General features: G+C 36.6%; 3 protein-coding genes across 3 annotated transcripts; 1 reads left to right on the top strand and 2 right to left on the bottom strand.

Annotated features, from left to right (window-relative positions):
- The first annotated feature begins 1329 nt into the window (after positions 1-1329).
- On the top strand, positions 1330-2300 carry LOC113322286 (vitellogenin-2-like). The gene has a single exon (XM_026570349.1). The coding sequence runs from the start codon at positions 1625-1627 to the stop codon at positions 2096-2098; it is 474 nt and encodes a 157-aa protein (XP_026426134.1). The 5' UTR covers positions 1330-1624; the 3' UTR covers positions 2099-2300.
- Positions 2301-4602: 2302 nt separating this feature from the next.
- LOC113322047 (putative tRNA (cytidine(32)/guanosine(34)-2'-O)-methyltransferase) lies at positions 4603-8673 on the bottom strand. The gene is made up of 12 exons (XM_026570057.1): positions 8500-8673; positions 8332-8390; positions 8116-8209; positions 7967-8016; positions 7220-7269; positions 6988-7096; positions 6655-6715; positions 6512-6564; positions 6067-6159; positions 5869-5932; positions 5449-5556; positions 4603-5075 (listed from the first exon to the last, which is right to left on the bottom strand). The coding sequence occupies exons 2-12, from the start codon at positions 8356-8358 to the stop codon at positions 4843-4845; spliced, it is 942 nt and encodes a 313-aa protein (XP_026425842.1). The 5' UTR covers positions 8359-8390; positions 8500-8673; the 3' UTR covers positions 4603-4842.
- Positions 8674-8858: 185 nt separating this feature from the next.
- Positions 8859-12176, bottom strand: LOC113322048 (26S proteasome non-ATPase regulatory subunit 7 homolog A-like). The gene is made up of 8 exons (XM_026570058.1): positions 11833-12176; positions 11196-11292; positions 10625-10700; positions 10425-10483; positions 10128-10250; positions 9702-9759; positions 9512-9597; positions 8859-9319 (listed from the first exon to the last, which is right to left on the bottom strand). The coding sequence occupies exons 1-8, from the start codon at positions 11844-11846 to the stop codon at positions 9248-9250; spliced, it is 585 nt and encodes a 194-aa protein (XP_026425843.1). The 5' UTR covers positions 11847-12176; the 3' UTR covers positions 8859-9247.
- Positions 12177-12923: the final 747 nt, after the last annotated feature.

Genomic DNA, 12923 nt, shown 5'->3' with positions numbered 1-12923 from the left:
TATTTTCTCTTGTATGTCGATGATATGATGATTGCATCGAGTAACAAGAAAGAGATTGATAATTTGAAGCACAAGTTTTCATTTGAGTTTGACATGAAATATCTGGGAGAAGCTAAGAAGATTCTCTGTATGGAGATTCAACGTGACATGGAGAAGGGTAAAGTTTGTTTGTCTCAAAGGGCATATTTGAATAAAGTGTTACAGAATTTTGGTGTCCGTGAAGGAACTAAATTCGTAAGAACTCTCCTTTCTCCTCAATTTAAATTGAACGCTCTCATGTCTCCCACAACTGAAGAAGAATGACATGGCCCAAGTCCCATATGCTGAGGTTGTTGGTGGCTTGATGTATGTGATGGTATGTACAAGGCCGGACATTTCACACGCAGTTAGTATGGTCAGTCATTATATGCATTTTCCTCGTATGAGACATTGGCAAGATGTGAAATGGATTTTGAGGTATCTTTATGGTACAATTGATGTTGGCTTGGAGTTTGTAAAGGATGGAAACAGTCAGTTGTGTGTTGGGTATGTGGATACCGACTATGCTGGTGATTTGGACTAGAGACGTTCAACTAGAGGATATGTATTTACCGTAGCAGGGGCACCAATATTGCAGTCTATTGTGGCTCTCTCAACTACTAAAGCAGGGTATATGGCAATGACACATGCATATCATGATATATTTAGTGTTTGTTACGGGATATTGTCATGTGGATAATGTAAGAGTGTTTGTTTTTTGCTGACTCAGCATCTGAATTTGACCAGTTCGAGTCAGATGTCAGATCGTTTGTTTTTTATTTTGAGTCAGATCTGACTCGCAATCTGACTTAGACCTAACCCTTGACTCGGATCCATTTGAGTCGGAAATAAAATACTCCTGATTTATGGGACCAAGCCACGGACTCATATATTTTTGAGTCAGACGAACCACTTTTGACTCAAAAAAACAAATATATCGAATCAAATCCAAATCAATCAAATGATATAGCCAAATACAGACGACTCACATGAGTCAAGTAAAAACAAACAAGAACTATTTTGATCGACACTTACTTCGTACAAAACCTCTGAGCCAATCCGTTTTCCAAACCTTTACTTCAAAACCCGTTTTTATAAACATTAACGGATTGTATCAGCCGTTTTTCAGTCCTTGGTCTTTTCAAGACTCGAGAGGAGAGATTGTGGGGTCAATTCGTTTTCAAAAGAAGTTAATGGGTCCATGAATGAATCATGAAAAGGAAATTGATGGCAGGCAGATATAACATATTCAATGAGAAGAAAGAAAGAAAGAAAGAAAGAAATAGTCTTTGAAATTTACTAACATCATTTCCTCCTCCCCTCTCTTTATTATAAACAAATCTATCTCTATATCTTTTGTTGTTTTCCCTTGGAAACTGTAGTCTGTACATAGAAAGTGAGAATCCTTCAATTTTCTTTCTTTTACCTTCCTCTATATATTTAAGAGTTTCTCATTGTTCACACTCAATTCCCGTTTCATTTCTTTTCTCTTCTTTATTCCATTCTCCACTCCATCCTTTCCTTATATCAAATATAAATAATCCAAGACCTGGCATTCTAATCCAACTCCACAAACAGGAAAATCTCACCAATTTCATTGTACAAGATGTCAAGCAATGGTTCTAGTTCTAGGAGAGTGAATTTCAGTCCAGACATCAATGACAAACAAAACATATCCCTGAAATCGAATTACAGAGTAGCCGGTGGTAACAGAAGAAGAGCTGCTGCCGGAATCAGTGGTTTCCGCGTACCGAAAAGCTCGTTATCATCGTCGTCGTCGTCTCAGGCTGGATTCTCACCGATGAATTTCTTGTGCCGTTTGAGTAACAAGGTAGTAAGAGCTCTGAGGATGGTTTCGTTAAGGAGACGAAGAACATCACCTAAAGTCTCGTCTTCGTATCCTCCTTCTTCTTCTTCGTCTTCTAGTACTAATCATCATTATAACAATTTGGCAAGGTCGAGATCGTATGTGAATCACCACCACGTTGATTCTCATCAGTCTGAAGCTATTGAAGATTGTATCCAGTTTATCAATTCTTCTTCTTCTTTTCAGCGGTCAAATTCTGTTTCTGCATGCTAATTTTGGTTTGGTTTAATCTATAGAAAAATGGATGCTATTATTACATGTACAAATTTTTAGCAGAGACAGAGACATACTATGTTTTCCTCTTATTTCGTCATGAGAAAAAGAACTAGATTGTGTAAGTACTTTTCTTGTGGCAAAAATTAGAGATGATAATCTGAAAGAAAATGAAAGATATATTATTATTTGATTTTTTGGAGACTCTTGTTTTGGTTGTCTGTTTATCACTAGCTCATGATGCGTAAATTAGTGCACAATTATGCGAAACGTTGCATTTATTTTATTTGATTGATTAACACAAGCCGGGGAGACGATCAAACTGGGCGTGTTCGATTCTTTTTTTTTTTATACTGAAAAGGGAAAAATTTTGGTAAGAGAGTGTCGCCGGAAGTGACAAGAATACGTCAAAGAGCTAAGCAAAATCAAGTGCAGTTTATGAACATGTAATCTTTAAACGGCCATTTTAAGTCTACAATTGTTAAGCTATAGATAATAGATTGCAGGTTTTGGAATGAATAAGCTTTCAAGCACTGTCAGGGTAAATGTTGGCAACTCAATACTGCCTCTACCTATCAAAATTGGACTATCCCAAAAAGGAAATTACTGATAAAATTTCATTTCATTAATCGCTCAGATTCAGTGGCTGGAAGCTTTCTTCATTTCAAGTTCTCTTTTGCAAGGACAAGCTGTTGAAGGTTTATCCTGGATCCAGGCTCTGGTTGGTTCTTTGCGAACTCGCTTCCTACCCCAATAAAGATGCACCAGATGATCTCGCAGTGTGTCGTGTCGGCGTGTAATTGATTATCCGGTTAATAGACATGACCGATGTAACTATCCTGGAAGCAAATCAGGTTTTGACGACGCTTGTGTTATTGTAAAACTCGGGTAACAAGTGTTTCCCGTTGTTCCTAGGCTAAAGTACCTAGGCGTTAAAAGAGAATGAATAGTCAAAGCAAACCTTGCTTTGCCTTCTAACCGACCACTACTGGCTATTGCAATCTGCCATTCCCCAAAAGAAATTCAAAGAAATACTGTTTAGGCTTGACATTTCAAAAAGAAAAGCTAGTTGAAAGAAAGATACACCAGTGCTGTCAACCGAAAATCTTATCAAATACGGCTCCACCACAAATAAGGTTGAATTCTCGGTGGCTGGCTCATATAAAATGACGCAAAGGCGATATGGACAGGAATGCCGTAACGATGTGGAAAGTAGTTGAAACAACATCCTAGTTGAAAGATCTGAACTAACTTTGTTAATCATAAGTGTGCGTAAATGTGGTTGGTGAGCAGTTGTATAATAAGAAAAATTATCTCGGTTGAGGCACAAAAGTTTGAATTAGCAAGTTAATAATCAGCCAAGTAGAGAAAAAAAATAAGCGATCCTAGTCCGTCAACATTGAACACGCCACAGTCGACTCTGGAATATGCCTAACAAAAACATGGAACTGTTACTGGTTGACTAAGTGGAATCCATATCAGGACCAACATTCCTAAGAGCTGCCGTTGATAGAGGTACAGTTCCGTGGTGGATCGGGAAGCTAGATACCGGAAGGCGCTATGAAACCGGTAAAACTATTTTTGAACATTTACATTTGGTGTAACATCAATGCATCCGAATCAGATAACCATCTCTTCCTCTCTTGCCCATCTGTGACTGCCTTCAGGTTGGCGTTTTTTATGCATCATACTACTTCAGCTTAATCCTGGTAATATGAGGCCATGGATTCACGTCTGCATAACGATCTATCTGACAAACATCACAGCATCTCCCCTATCCTATAGTCTATCTAGAAATATAGATGCCCTGTCCATTTCTCTAGTATTATTCCCAACCCAGCTGACCTCATAACCCAAAAACAATTCCACGACTCCTTCAGAGTCCTACTGTTCGTTCTGTACAACTGAAAAACATTTCACCTCCCTCCCTCATCTAACCCTATGAAGTAGACTCTACCCGTTGATTGGTTGATCTTCATCGACGCATCCTTCATGGATCATGATAGCTCTGGGTATTAATGTATTGCTTTTTTCTCCTACGGAGGGGCAATGTATGGACAACAAGCTTTATCTTCAGCAATTACCACAATTACCAACCACAGAATCGAGAGTACATGATGCTATCTGAAACAGACTGGAAAGTAAAAGATGTTATCTGGAACTGTCGCACATTCCTTGCGTCTTGTTCTTAAATCCCAGAACCAACAATGCCTTCGGCAAATACTATGGCTAAGGAAGCAAGATTCTTTTCCCTTCCCATTTTCAGTACTACTAATACTACTGCAACATAATGCAGTAAACCGACTCAGTAGTACAGCATTGTATGACACTTCTGTAATGACTTTACTTTTGACACTTATTCTACCAAAACAAGGAAAAAAAGAACAGAAGAAAAGAAATCAAATTAGTGGAAGTACATTTTACTCTTGCCATTGCACTAAAGGGAGGTCAATATTTCTTGGTGTATTTTGCGATTCAGCTTCCAAGTGGAATACAAGGCAAGGTGAAGTTATCAACAGTCAATTTGAACCCTCTAAGAGTAACTGGTTATCATTTCAAAACAACATGAAAGGTTTAAATGGGTCCTTTTAAGTCTACAACAACAGCTATCTGTTACGCTATAAGTTATAGTAGCATGCATTACATGGTTCTGAACTAATAAGATATCAAGCATCCTGAAAGGAAATGTCCAGAGTAGAGAACTACCTATCAAAATCTGACAATCCCAAGAAGGAGATTACTGATCAAATGTTATCGACCTCTCGGATTCCATGGCTGGAGGCTTTCCTCATTTCAAGTGCTCTTTTGTAGGGTGGGGCTATAGGGGGCTGTACTGGATCCAAGCTCTTGTAGGTAGTTCCATCTGCAACAGTTGGGAGAGGGTACGAACGATCTGAATCAAATCCACTAAGGTCCCCACAAGCTAAAAATGGGATGTAAACCTTATTTGGCCCTTCCAACCAACCACTATTGCAATCTGCCATCATCCAAATAATACACTGTTCAGCTTGAAATTCATCACACCAAGACATTTCAACGACAACAACAACAAAGTAGCTCAAAATCAGGATATACCAATGATGTCGTCTGCCATGCATATGGAGAGCTAAACAAATAGGACTCCAGCATAATAAGGTTGGATTTTCAATAGCCCGTATAAAATGATACATGGTTTCCGATTTAAAGGCAATTTGGACAACATTGTCATACAATAGATGGAGAATGCAGAAAGAAGACTTTTTCTTTTTTATTTTTGGAAGAGATAATGCAGAAAAAAGTTGAGAAAGGATCTGAATTTGGTTACATTATCAATATGAAAATTATGGTTAGTTGTAAGGTAAGAAATTTACCTAGGTCATCCTCTCCAGAGGGAGTGCCCACCTTTTCCAGAAGGCGGTGTAAATCATTTGGATTAAATCCTTCCGGAGGTGAATAGTTTTCACAAACTGCGAATGCCTCTGTATTGTGGAGTTCAAAAAGTTTGAGATACGATTAGTAGCTATTGATTCGCAAAGCCAAATGAACTGCTCAATTAAAGAAAAATTTAGTGATCCCTGTTGATTGACGTAGAACGAGTTGAATATATGGAATATGCTTAGCAGAATATAGAACTTTTACCATTTAATCGAGTGGAGTCCACATCAGAGAATAACAATTAAATCAATATAGAAGGTTTACGCATTTGAAAAGAGGACATTACTCTTAAGAACTGACTTGGATGTAGAAGACGAAGGTGAATAGGAAAAATGAAATGAGGTCATTATTCTCACCTATACTGGAATTGCGGCTGCTTTTCGGTTTTGCAAAAGTCACGACTGAGAAAAACAGTTTCAGCTGCAGAGAAAGCAACAAGAGATCTTTCATACCAATTTCAGGGGCAACTTCAAACTAATATAAGCATAAGAATGTATGGGTGCAATTCCCAAGATAGAATACCAGACGGATATATAACAAAAAAAACAACTCACCTGGCAGTAGAGAAGACTAGTATCTTTGCCACGAAATATTTTTGCAATGAACTTTCCACCCTCTCTAAGTATATGAGCAACAATGGTTAAACCCTGCAAATATAAGTCGACGAAAAGCTTCAACAAGAATACATTCAACGAGCAATTTAGATTCTTGGAATATTTTGCTAATTTTAAGATGCTGGATGTCACAAATTCAAGTGAATGTGATATCCCGTTTGCTCCCACTTAGAAACCTCTGACGGTAACAAGAAATTACTGTCAGATCATTTCGATCCAATTTCCAAATTTCAATCATTTGTTCAAGAGTGGGTAGCCTTTCTACACATTCATCGGTTAGCCAAATTGAATGGTATTTACATAGAAGAAAATCACGATAACATTAATAAGAAGGCTTCACCTAAATAGGATTACGATATGTGCATATAGACATCACACTACTCACCGCTAATATCAGCTGTGACTGCACAAATTCATCCATATCATGAAGTCCAGTAACTGCATTCAGCATAGTGAAATGTGCTCTGGTTAGGTATTACCCAAAGATAATCAAATAAAACATATTTATAAGGGGAAACTATATCTAACCATCAGGAGCACCGTCACAGACAACTAAATCAGCCTTGCATCCATCAAAATGTCTGATGACCTGTAAAAAGAATCAAAATTCAGATGAAATTGGTCAGCTGTTTCCAGACATTTCCTTCAAAACAAAAAAACAGGTCTTCATTCCAGTTTAAAACTGAGTCACTAATGGTTGAGTCAAGCATCTAATTTTCGTAGAAATACTCAGTTCAGCCAATGAACAGAATAGTCCAGATCTGTGTGTTTTAGTTGTAGCGCTATGAGTGTATACTCCCAAGTCCTAAGTCCCAAGGTTGTATAATATTCCAGAAAGACACAATTGCATAATAGACTTACCACTTCAGCTGTTCTCGCATTTGTGATATCACCCTGCACTTGAATAACACCATCAATTGGAGCCATGGGCTGCAAATCAATAGCAACAATAAGAGGAAGATCACCATCCCTGCAAAATTAAGTGAGTAAAGCTCTACAACAATTCAAAAATGTCGAATCACATAGATGTCAATTCAAAGTCTAATCTTTTAAGAATTCAAAAGACAATTAAAATATAATCGCTAGACTTCACCTTTTATCTGGTGAGAGCTTGGCAGGAAGATACAACTTTCGGCTAAGCACCTACACATACAGCAAGTTCAAAGGAATGTAATAATGTAAAGACGTTGTCATTGTAAGTACCCACAATTGAAGTGTAAAGATAAAGACGCACACTCTCTAACAGAGCATACAATGTAACAACAAACCCTTAACAGCTAAGAAAAAATAAATTTATGCCCCGCCCTTGATGATTTTGACGGAATCAAATTATCTAGGCTAAGCTACTGACACAGTTAATAGTTTGTTTTTGTATCTGTGTTACAACGACACGGACACGGTGTCGGTGTCTTGTACCCAATACGCTACTTCGACACGTCAACTTAAAAAACTAAAATACGTGGACACGACACAGACAATATAAATATCATTGAATTTGGCAGTTAACATAGATATATAACTATTTAAGGTAGTGAATTTGCAAGATATGTGCGTCTTATATGTATGATTAGTCCAAAGGCATTACATAAACTTCACTAGAGAGAACAAGTCAGGATAAGAAGGGAGAAAGTCTAGAGCAAGATCAGTGGATAGATTTAGAACTAATTTTTCAAAGTTCTTAACTAAGTTGTATCTTGAGGTATTGGGAGTATTAATACGCGTGTCCGTGTAAATACGTATTGACACAGCTGAAATTGTTTTTTAGGCGTGTCCTTGTAACACAGTTTTGTACTGGTAGTGAAAAGATCAAACAGGTGACAGTTGCTCAAATCAAATATACCTGACTCCAGCTTCCAGGCGCTGCACAAAGGTCTACTACCCGCTTTACTCCTACAGCCAAACATTAACATCAACTAACATTACAAACTAAAATTTTAGGAACTCAAAACCCAATTTTCTATTAGTAAAGAGAAAGAAAAGGAAAAAAACCTTGAAACAGATTGAATTCTTCATCAATCTGAAGAAGCTTGAAAGCGCTTCGAGCTCTCCAACCTTCTTCTTTAGCTTTTCGATAGTAGATATCCTATTTAATTTTTGTGAGAACACAAGTATTCAGTCAAACACAAACTTGGAAGGAAAAAAAAAAGAAGAAAGAAACGAACTAATAAAATCATCATAATACATTCAAGGAAATCGTCATTTTACCCTCTTATCTCTAGAAGCTTTTCCCATGATTTTTCAGCTAGCAAGTAATACTACTCAAGCTGTGAGTCAAGAACTCTGAGTTAGGAATTCGCGCTGGACATTAGGGTTTGAGTTAATTATCAAAAAGAAGAAAACAAAACAAAGGGTTTTTTTTAGCAACCAACATACCACTGGTTTCCTTTTTCTTCCTTCTTCTCAAAAGAGTGCGAGAGTAAAAGAGACCGGAGGTTTCTCTAAATTCCCACTCTCCGATTCCTATTCGGTGCTCTGCTCACTGCTCACAGAGCTCCTTCACCCGAATTAAGGAATCTTCGGTCAATCAACCATTGACCGAAGTTTTCAGTCAACTGATGACCGGTCGTTGAACAACACCGGTTTTGTTCTTGGGTGCGGAATACATAATTATGTCGTAGATGCGGAATATTAAGGGTACAAATTTCTTCTAGTTAAGCGAGATTGAAACTTTGAAAGTGGTACCAAGTAAACAGATTGGGTACCGAGAAGGAAATTTGATCTACATTTGCGGATGCAAGAACTCGGTTTGGATTTCAAATAGCTAGAAACCGAACATTAAACTGTACATTCTTTGGAATCATATAAAATTACAGCTTAAAATGGTCTCAGAATTCTAAGAAATTGTGTAACATAAAAAGCAAACAGAGTTCTGATTCTTGACGTTGCTGTTTAACCCATGTTGTATCAGATTTTTGAAATAATTTGCGCAAACTAAGGACTGAAGAGCCTATGATCCCACTCATAGGGCTCCTAACAGGTCCAAAAATAGAACGTGTAATGCTTAAACCCTTGTAGAAGAAGCATGGAGGTCTTGAAATGGTTGCCAATCATGCAGCGCGATTGAAACTGGAGGACTAGCATCTTCAGCTGCAGTGATGCTAAACAATCATCACTACATTTCTTAGCTCCCTGCTACAGCTGGGATAGCTGCTGGACCAGCATCTTCAGCTTTCTCGTGTTCTTTGTTTAGCATCTGTAATGAATCCCATAATGTTAAAAATTTGACGAAGTAATCAAAAATAAATTGATCACAACTAATGGCTAAAAGGAGTGTTAAACGGAAAAGCTGAGACTCATCCTTTTACAGAAAAGAACAAGAAGAGACAAAGTTATGGAAGGATGCATGACGAAAAGGGACGTTGTATTCCACGAGAATAGAGATTACCTTGTTGTTTATCAGATTATGTAAAGCAATTACACTTCTGATGAGAGAAGACAGATAAATCACCAACATCATGTCGTTTGTTTTAACTGTCCAAGGAAAAGGAAAATATTTCAAAGATCTGAAACAATGAGATGTATCCACATTCAAAAAACAACCAAAGATAAAAAATCCAAGTCTTGGTTTCCATTACCTGCAAAAGCCTTGATTAGCTCGGCCACATTGAGATTAGGAAGAAGATTGAACACATCCTGCAGAGAAGGTTTTGCAGTGAGCATACTATTTAAGTAGAGAACAACACATTGACGAAAATCATCTCTTAGTAACTGTTGAATCAAAACTAACACTAAGGTCGCAAAAAAGGTTTCGGGTTTGACAAGAAAGTCTAGCGATGATTGTTGAAATCAAAACTAATTCACTAATCTAGGTTCTTTACTGCCAACATTCCAACATGAATATCATAACTAATATCATCCAGAATGACACTATGACAATTAAATTAAATGCTATGAACACCAAGATTTCTACAAAAAATCTACTCGGATTTGAAAGCTGAGTTACGCTCTAGGATGCCAGTGTTCAAGACAATACATAAAAGAATACAAAATCAAACTTTTACCTGCAAATGGTACAGAATTTCATGATTCAAAGGGAGTTTTCCCTCAATTACAAGATCAAGATAACCACGAATCTCGCGGAGACGTGCATCTAGCCCCTTTAAAGCTGCAAGTTTGCCCGTCACCTGTCCAGCACAGAATTTAATTATATTCGTCCTATAGTTTCCTTTCTGTTCTAATACACATCAAGACTAACCTTAAAAGCTAAAAATAACCATTCCATACAAAAAGTTAGATGCATTTTCTGGGCTTCAAGAGCTTTAATGAAATAAAATAAATTAAAAACTGAGAAGCAATACCTCTGTTGCAAGGGTGTTAATGGTAGTATCCTTTACATCCCTGAGCAAGTGCTCCACTCCTGTAGTCATCGGAAAAAAGAAGGCCATTAACAAGATTGAATTATGGAATCAAAATAGACTAGTTGCTTCATTTTTTTTCTCAAGATCCTTGATGAAAATAGGAGGTTTAAATAGATTGGCAGTAACTGTGGTAAGCTTACCGATTTCCTCAACTTCATGAGCAGCAATTTCTGATTGCACGTGTACAAAAACCTTCTGGCTTTTCTGTGTGGCATTCTGTTACCATAGCAAGATTAGTTTATGCATCAAAATCAAATACACAAGATTGATAGCAAAAATGAATAGCTTTAACTGCTCCAAGGAAAGAATGAGTGAGTGCTTATAGCGAACATATTTTGGTTTTTGATTCATCTCTTCTAGGAGTCTTTTCTTTCTCGATAGTAGTATCATTAAAGGGAGGTTCTGTTAGTGAGATTGTTGATATGTTCAACAAAGTTTTGATGGGAAGCAACCTCTGCTGGAAGTTATGTGATCGTTAATACGTCATATGACTTTCTTCAAGTTCAAGGGCTAGGATTTAAAGTATCTTTATTTTGGATTCCTAGCTAGGAAAACCTAGTATAAACAAGTTTATGAAAAAATTCTATTATTAGTATAAACCTAGTATCTTTCTGGTCCTTTTCATAAATATTATTGCTAATGAAAAAAGCATATATATTTCAACAAAGAAACCTGGCACCCTGTACCCATGTCCAAATTAAATTTGCTTACCTCTTTGACTTCTTCAATATCATAGTAGGCTTTAGTTGGAATTCCCAATTCTTTAGGTTGCACATCAATGATTACCAGAACAGGATTTGGGACATAACTGGAATATCACGAGCAAAAATCATACATTGTTAAGAATCCAGATATTGATCGAGGATGCATTAAACAAAGAGAATAAGTTGAAAAGTTGATTGTGAATTTCCTTGGGCAATATAGATGAATTATCTTACTCATGGAATTGTATAAACTAAAGAAAGACGAGTATTTGAAAAAGATTTGTAAGATTCTCAGTGACAGTCAACAGTTACAAGATGGAGTGGATAGATTTCTTATGGAACTTGATCAGATCAAACAAGCTCCCAAAGAACTAATATCTGAAAGAAGTCAGTTTCTTCATGAATATTGCATGAATTTCTCTCTAGAAAAAAAAATGGTTTTTGAGTATAGTTCATCTAGTTCAATTTTCCGAATATGTCTTTTCAGATATCAACAACACTTTCTGTAAAAAATAATAATTGTTAAATACAAAAGTTGTGAATAGAGAAAACAAACTGACTGGATTCAGTGATGATAAGCTACTCTCTGAATATCCTATATAATCATCATCTATGAATCACCCCAAAAGGGTCAATTTGATTACCAATATGGCACCATACCATACTACACAGAATCAAATTGTGTAACAACTATTCCACTTCAAAAATGGGTTTCGAATTCATGGATTAGAAACAGAACCGATTTAGATCGAACATGTCTAGAACCGGAGCAATACTCGGTGATAAAAAAAAAGAATGAAATTTATTTTAATATTCTATTGGTTTCGAATCGCTCTAAAGTGAAAGAAAATCCTCTCACAAAATATGCATTCGATAATATTTTTGATCATCTTTTCTTCTCGATATCAAATCTTGACTCTATCTCAATCAAGAAGTAAAGGGTAATCATTGATTTCTTTCAAATCACTCAAAAGAAAGAAGTTTGGAACTCAACATGTATTTTCGGTTGTAAGTTCCTCTTACTCTTTTTCGATTTTGTGATATCACAGAGAAACTTTATTAACATGGATAATAGGAATTTTTTTAGGGTAGAAGGTTCTAGTCAAATTCCATCAAGAGATGTACCGAACTTTACTTTCTACATATGAGCATCAATTCACTTTCAACTCATGTTTTTGACACGAATACTGGACTTTATTTTGTGAATCAAAGTTGTCTAGATAAGTATGGATTAATACATGATAAATAAATTATTATGGAGAAGAAATATGTATTTTTTTTTTTGAAATTCCATAATATGTGAGTGTGATTTCTAGTCACAAGTGGGGTTTTATTTTATCACGGCTCTCCAAGTCTTGTTAAGGAAATTTTATGCTAATATGTACTGCATGAATGCCGGTAAGTGCAAGTTCTTTAATATGGTTCAAAGGAGATGTTTTTTTATTGATTATCTGCTCAACTGCAATCTTGATCACACTTTTCTGCCTCAGCATGATAGCAACAAGGCTCAAATTGGTGAAATTCTTGGTGAAGGAACCCGGAAAGGGAATAGTCTTTGTATAAAGAGACTACTAGAATATCTCAAGTTCTTTGGAAAACTTGATGTACTGAATATGTAAGGCCCGTACCAAATTTTTAAGGGTATTTATGTTATTTTACTCTTGAATACAAAATAGCCATTTTCGCCGTAAAGGGTATTATGGTAATTTTCGGTTCATGGGTGGTAGTACCTTGG

This window comes from Papaver somniferum, chromosome 11 (assembly GCF_003573695.1).
Source record: "Papaver somniferum cultivar HN1 chromosome 11, ASM357369v1, whole genome shotgun sequence".
Classification (NCBI taxonomy): Eukaryota; Viridiplantae; Streptophyta; class Magnoliopsida; order Ranunculales; family Papaveraceae; genus Papaver; species Papaver somniferum.
This window is presented reverse-complemented; position numbering and strand designations above follow the sequence as displayed.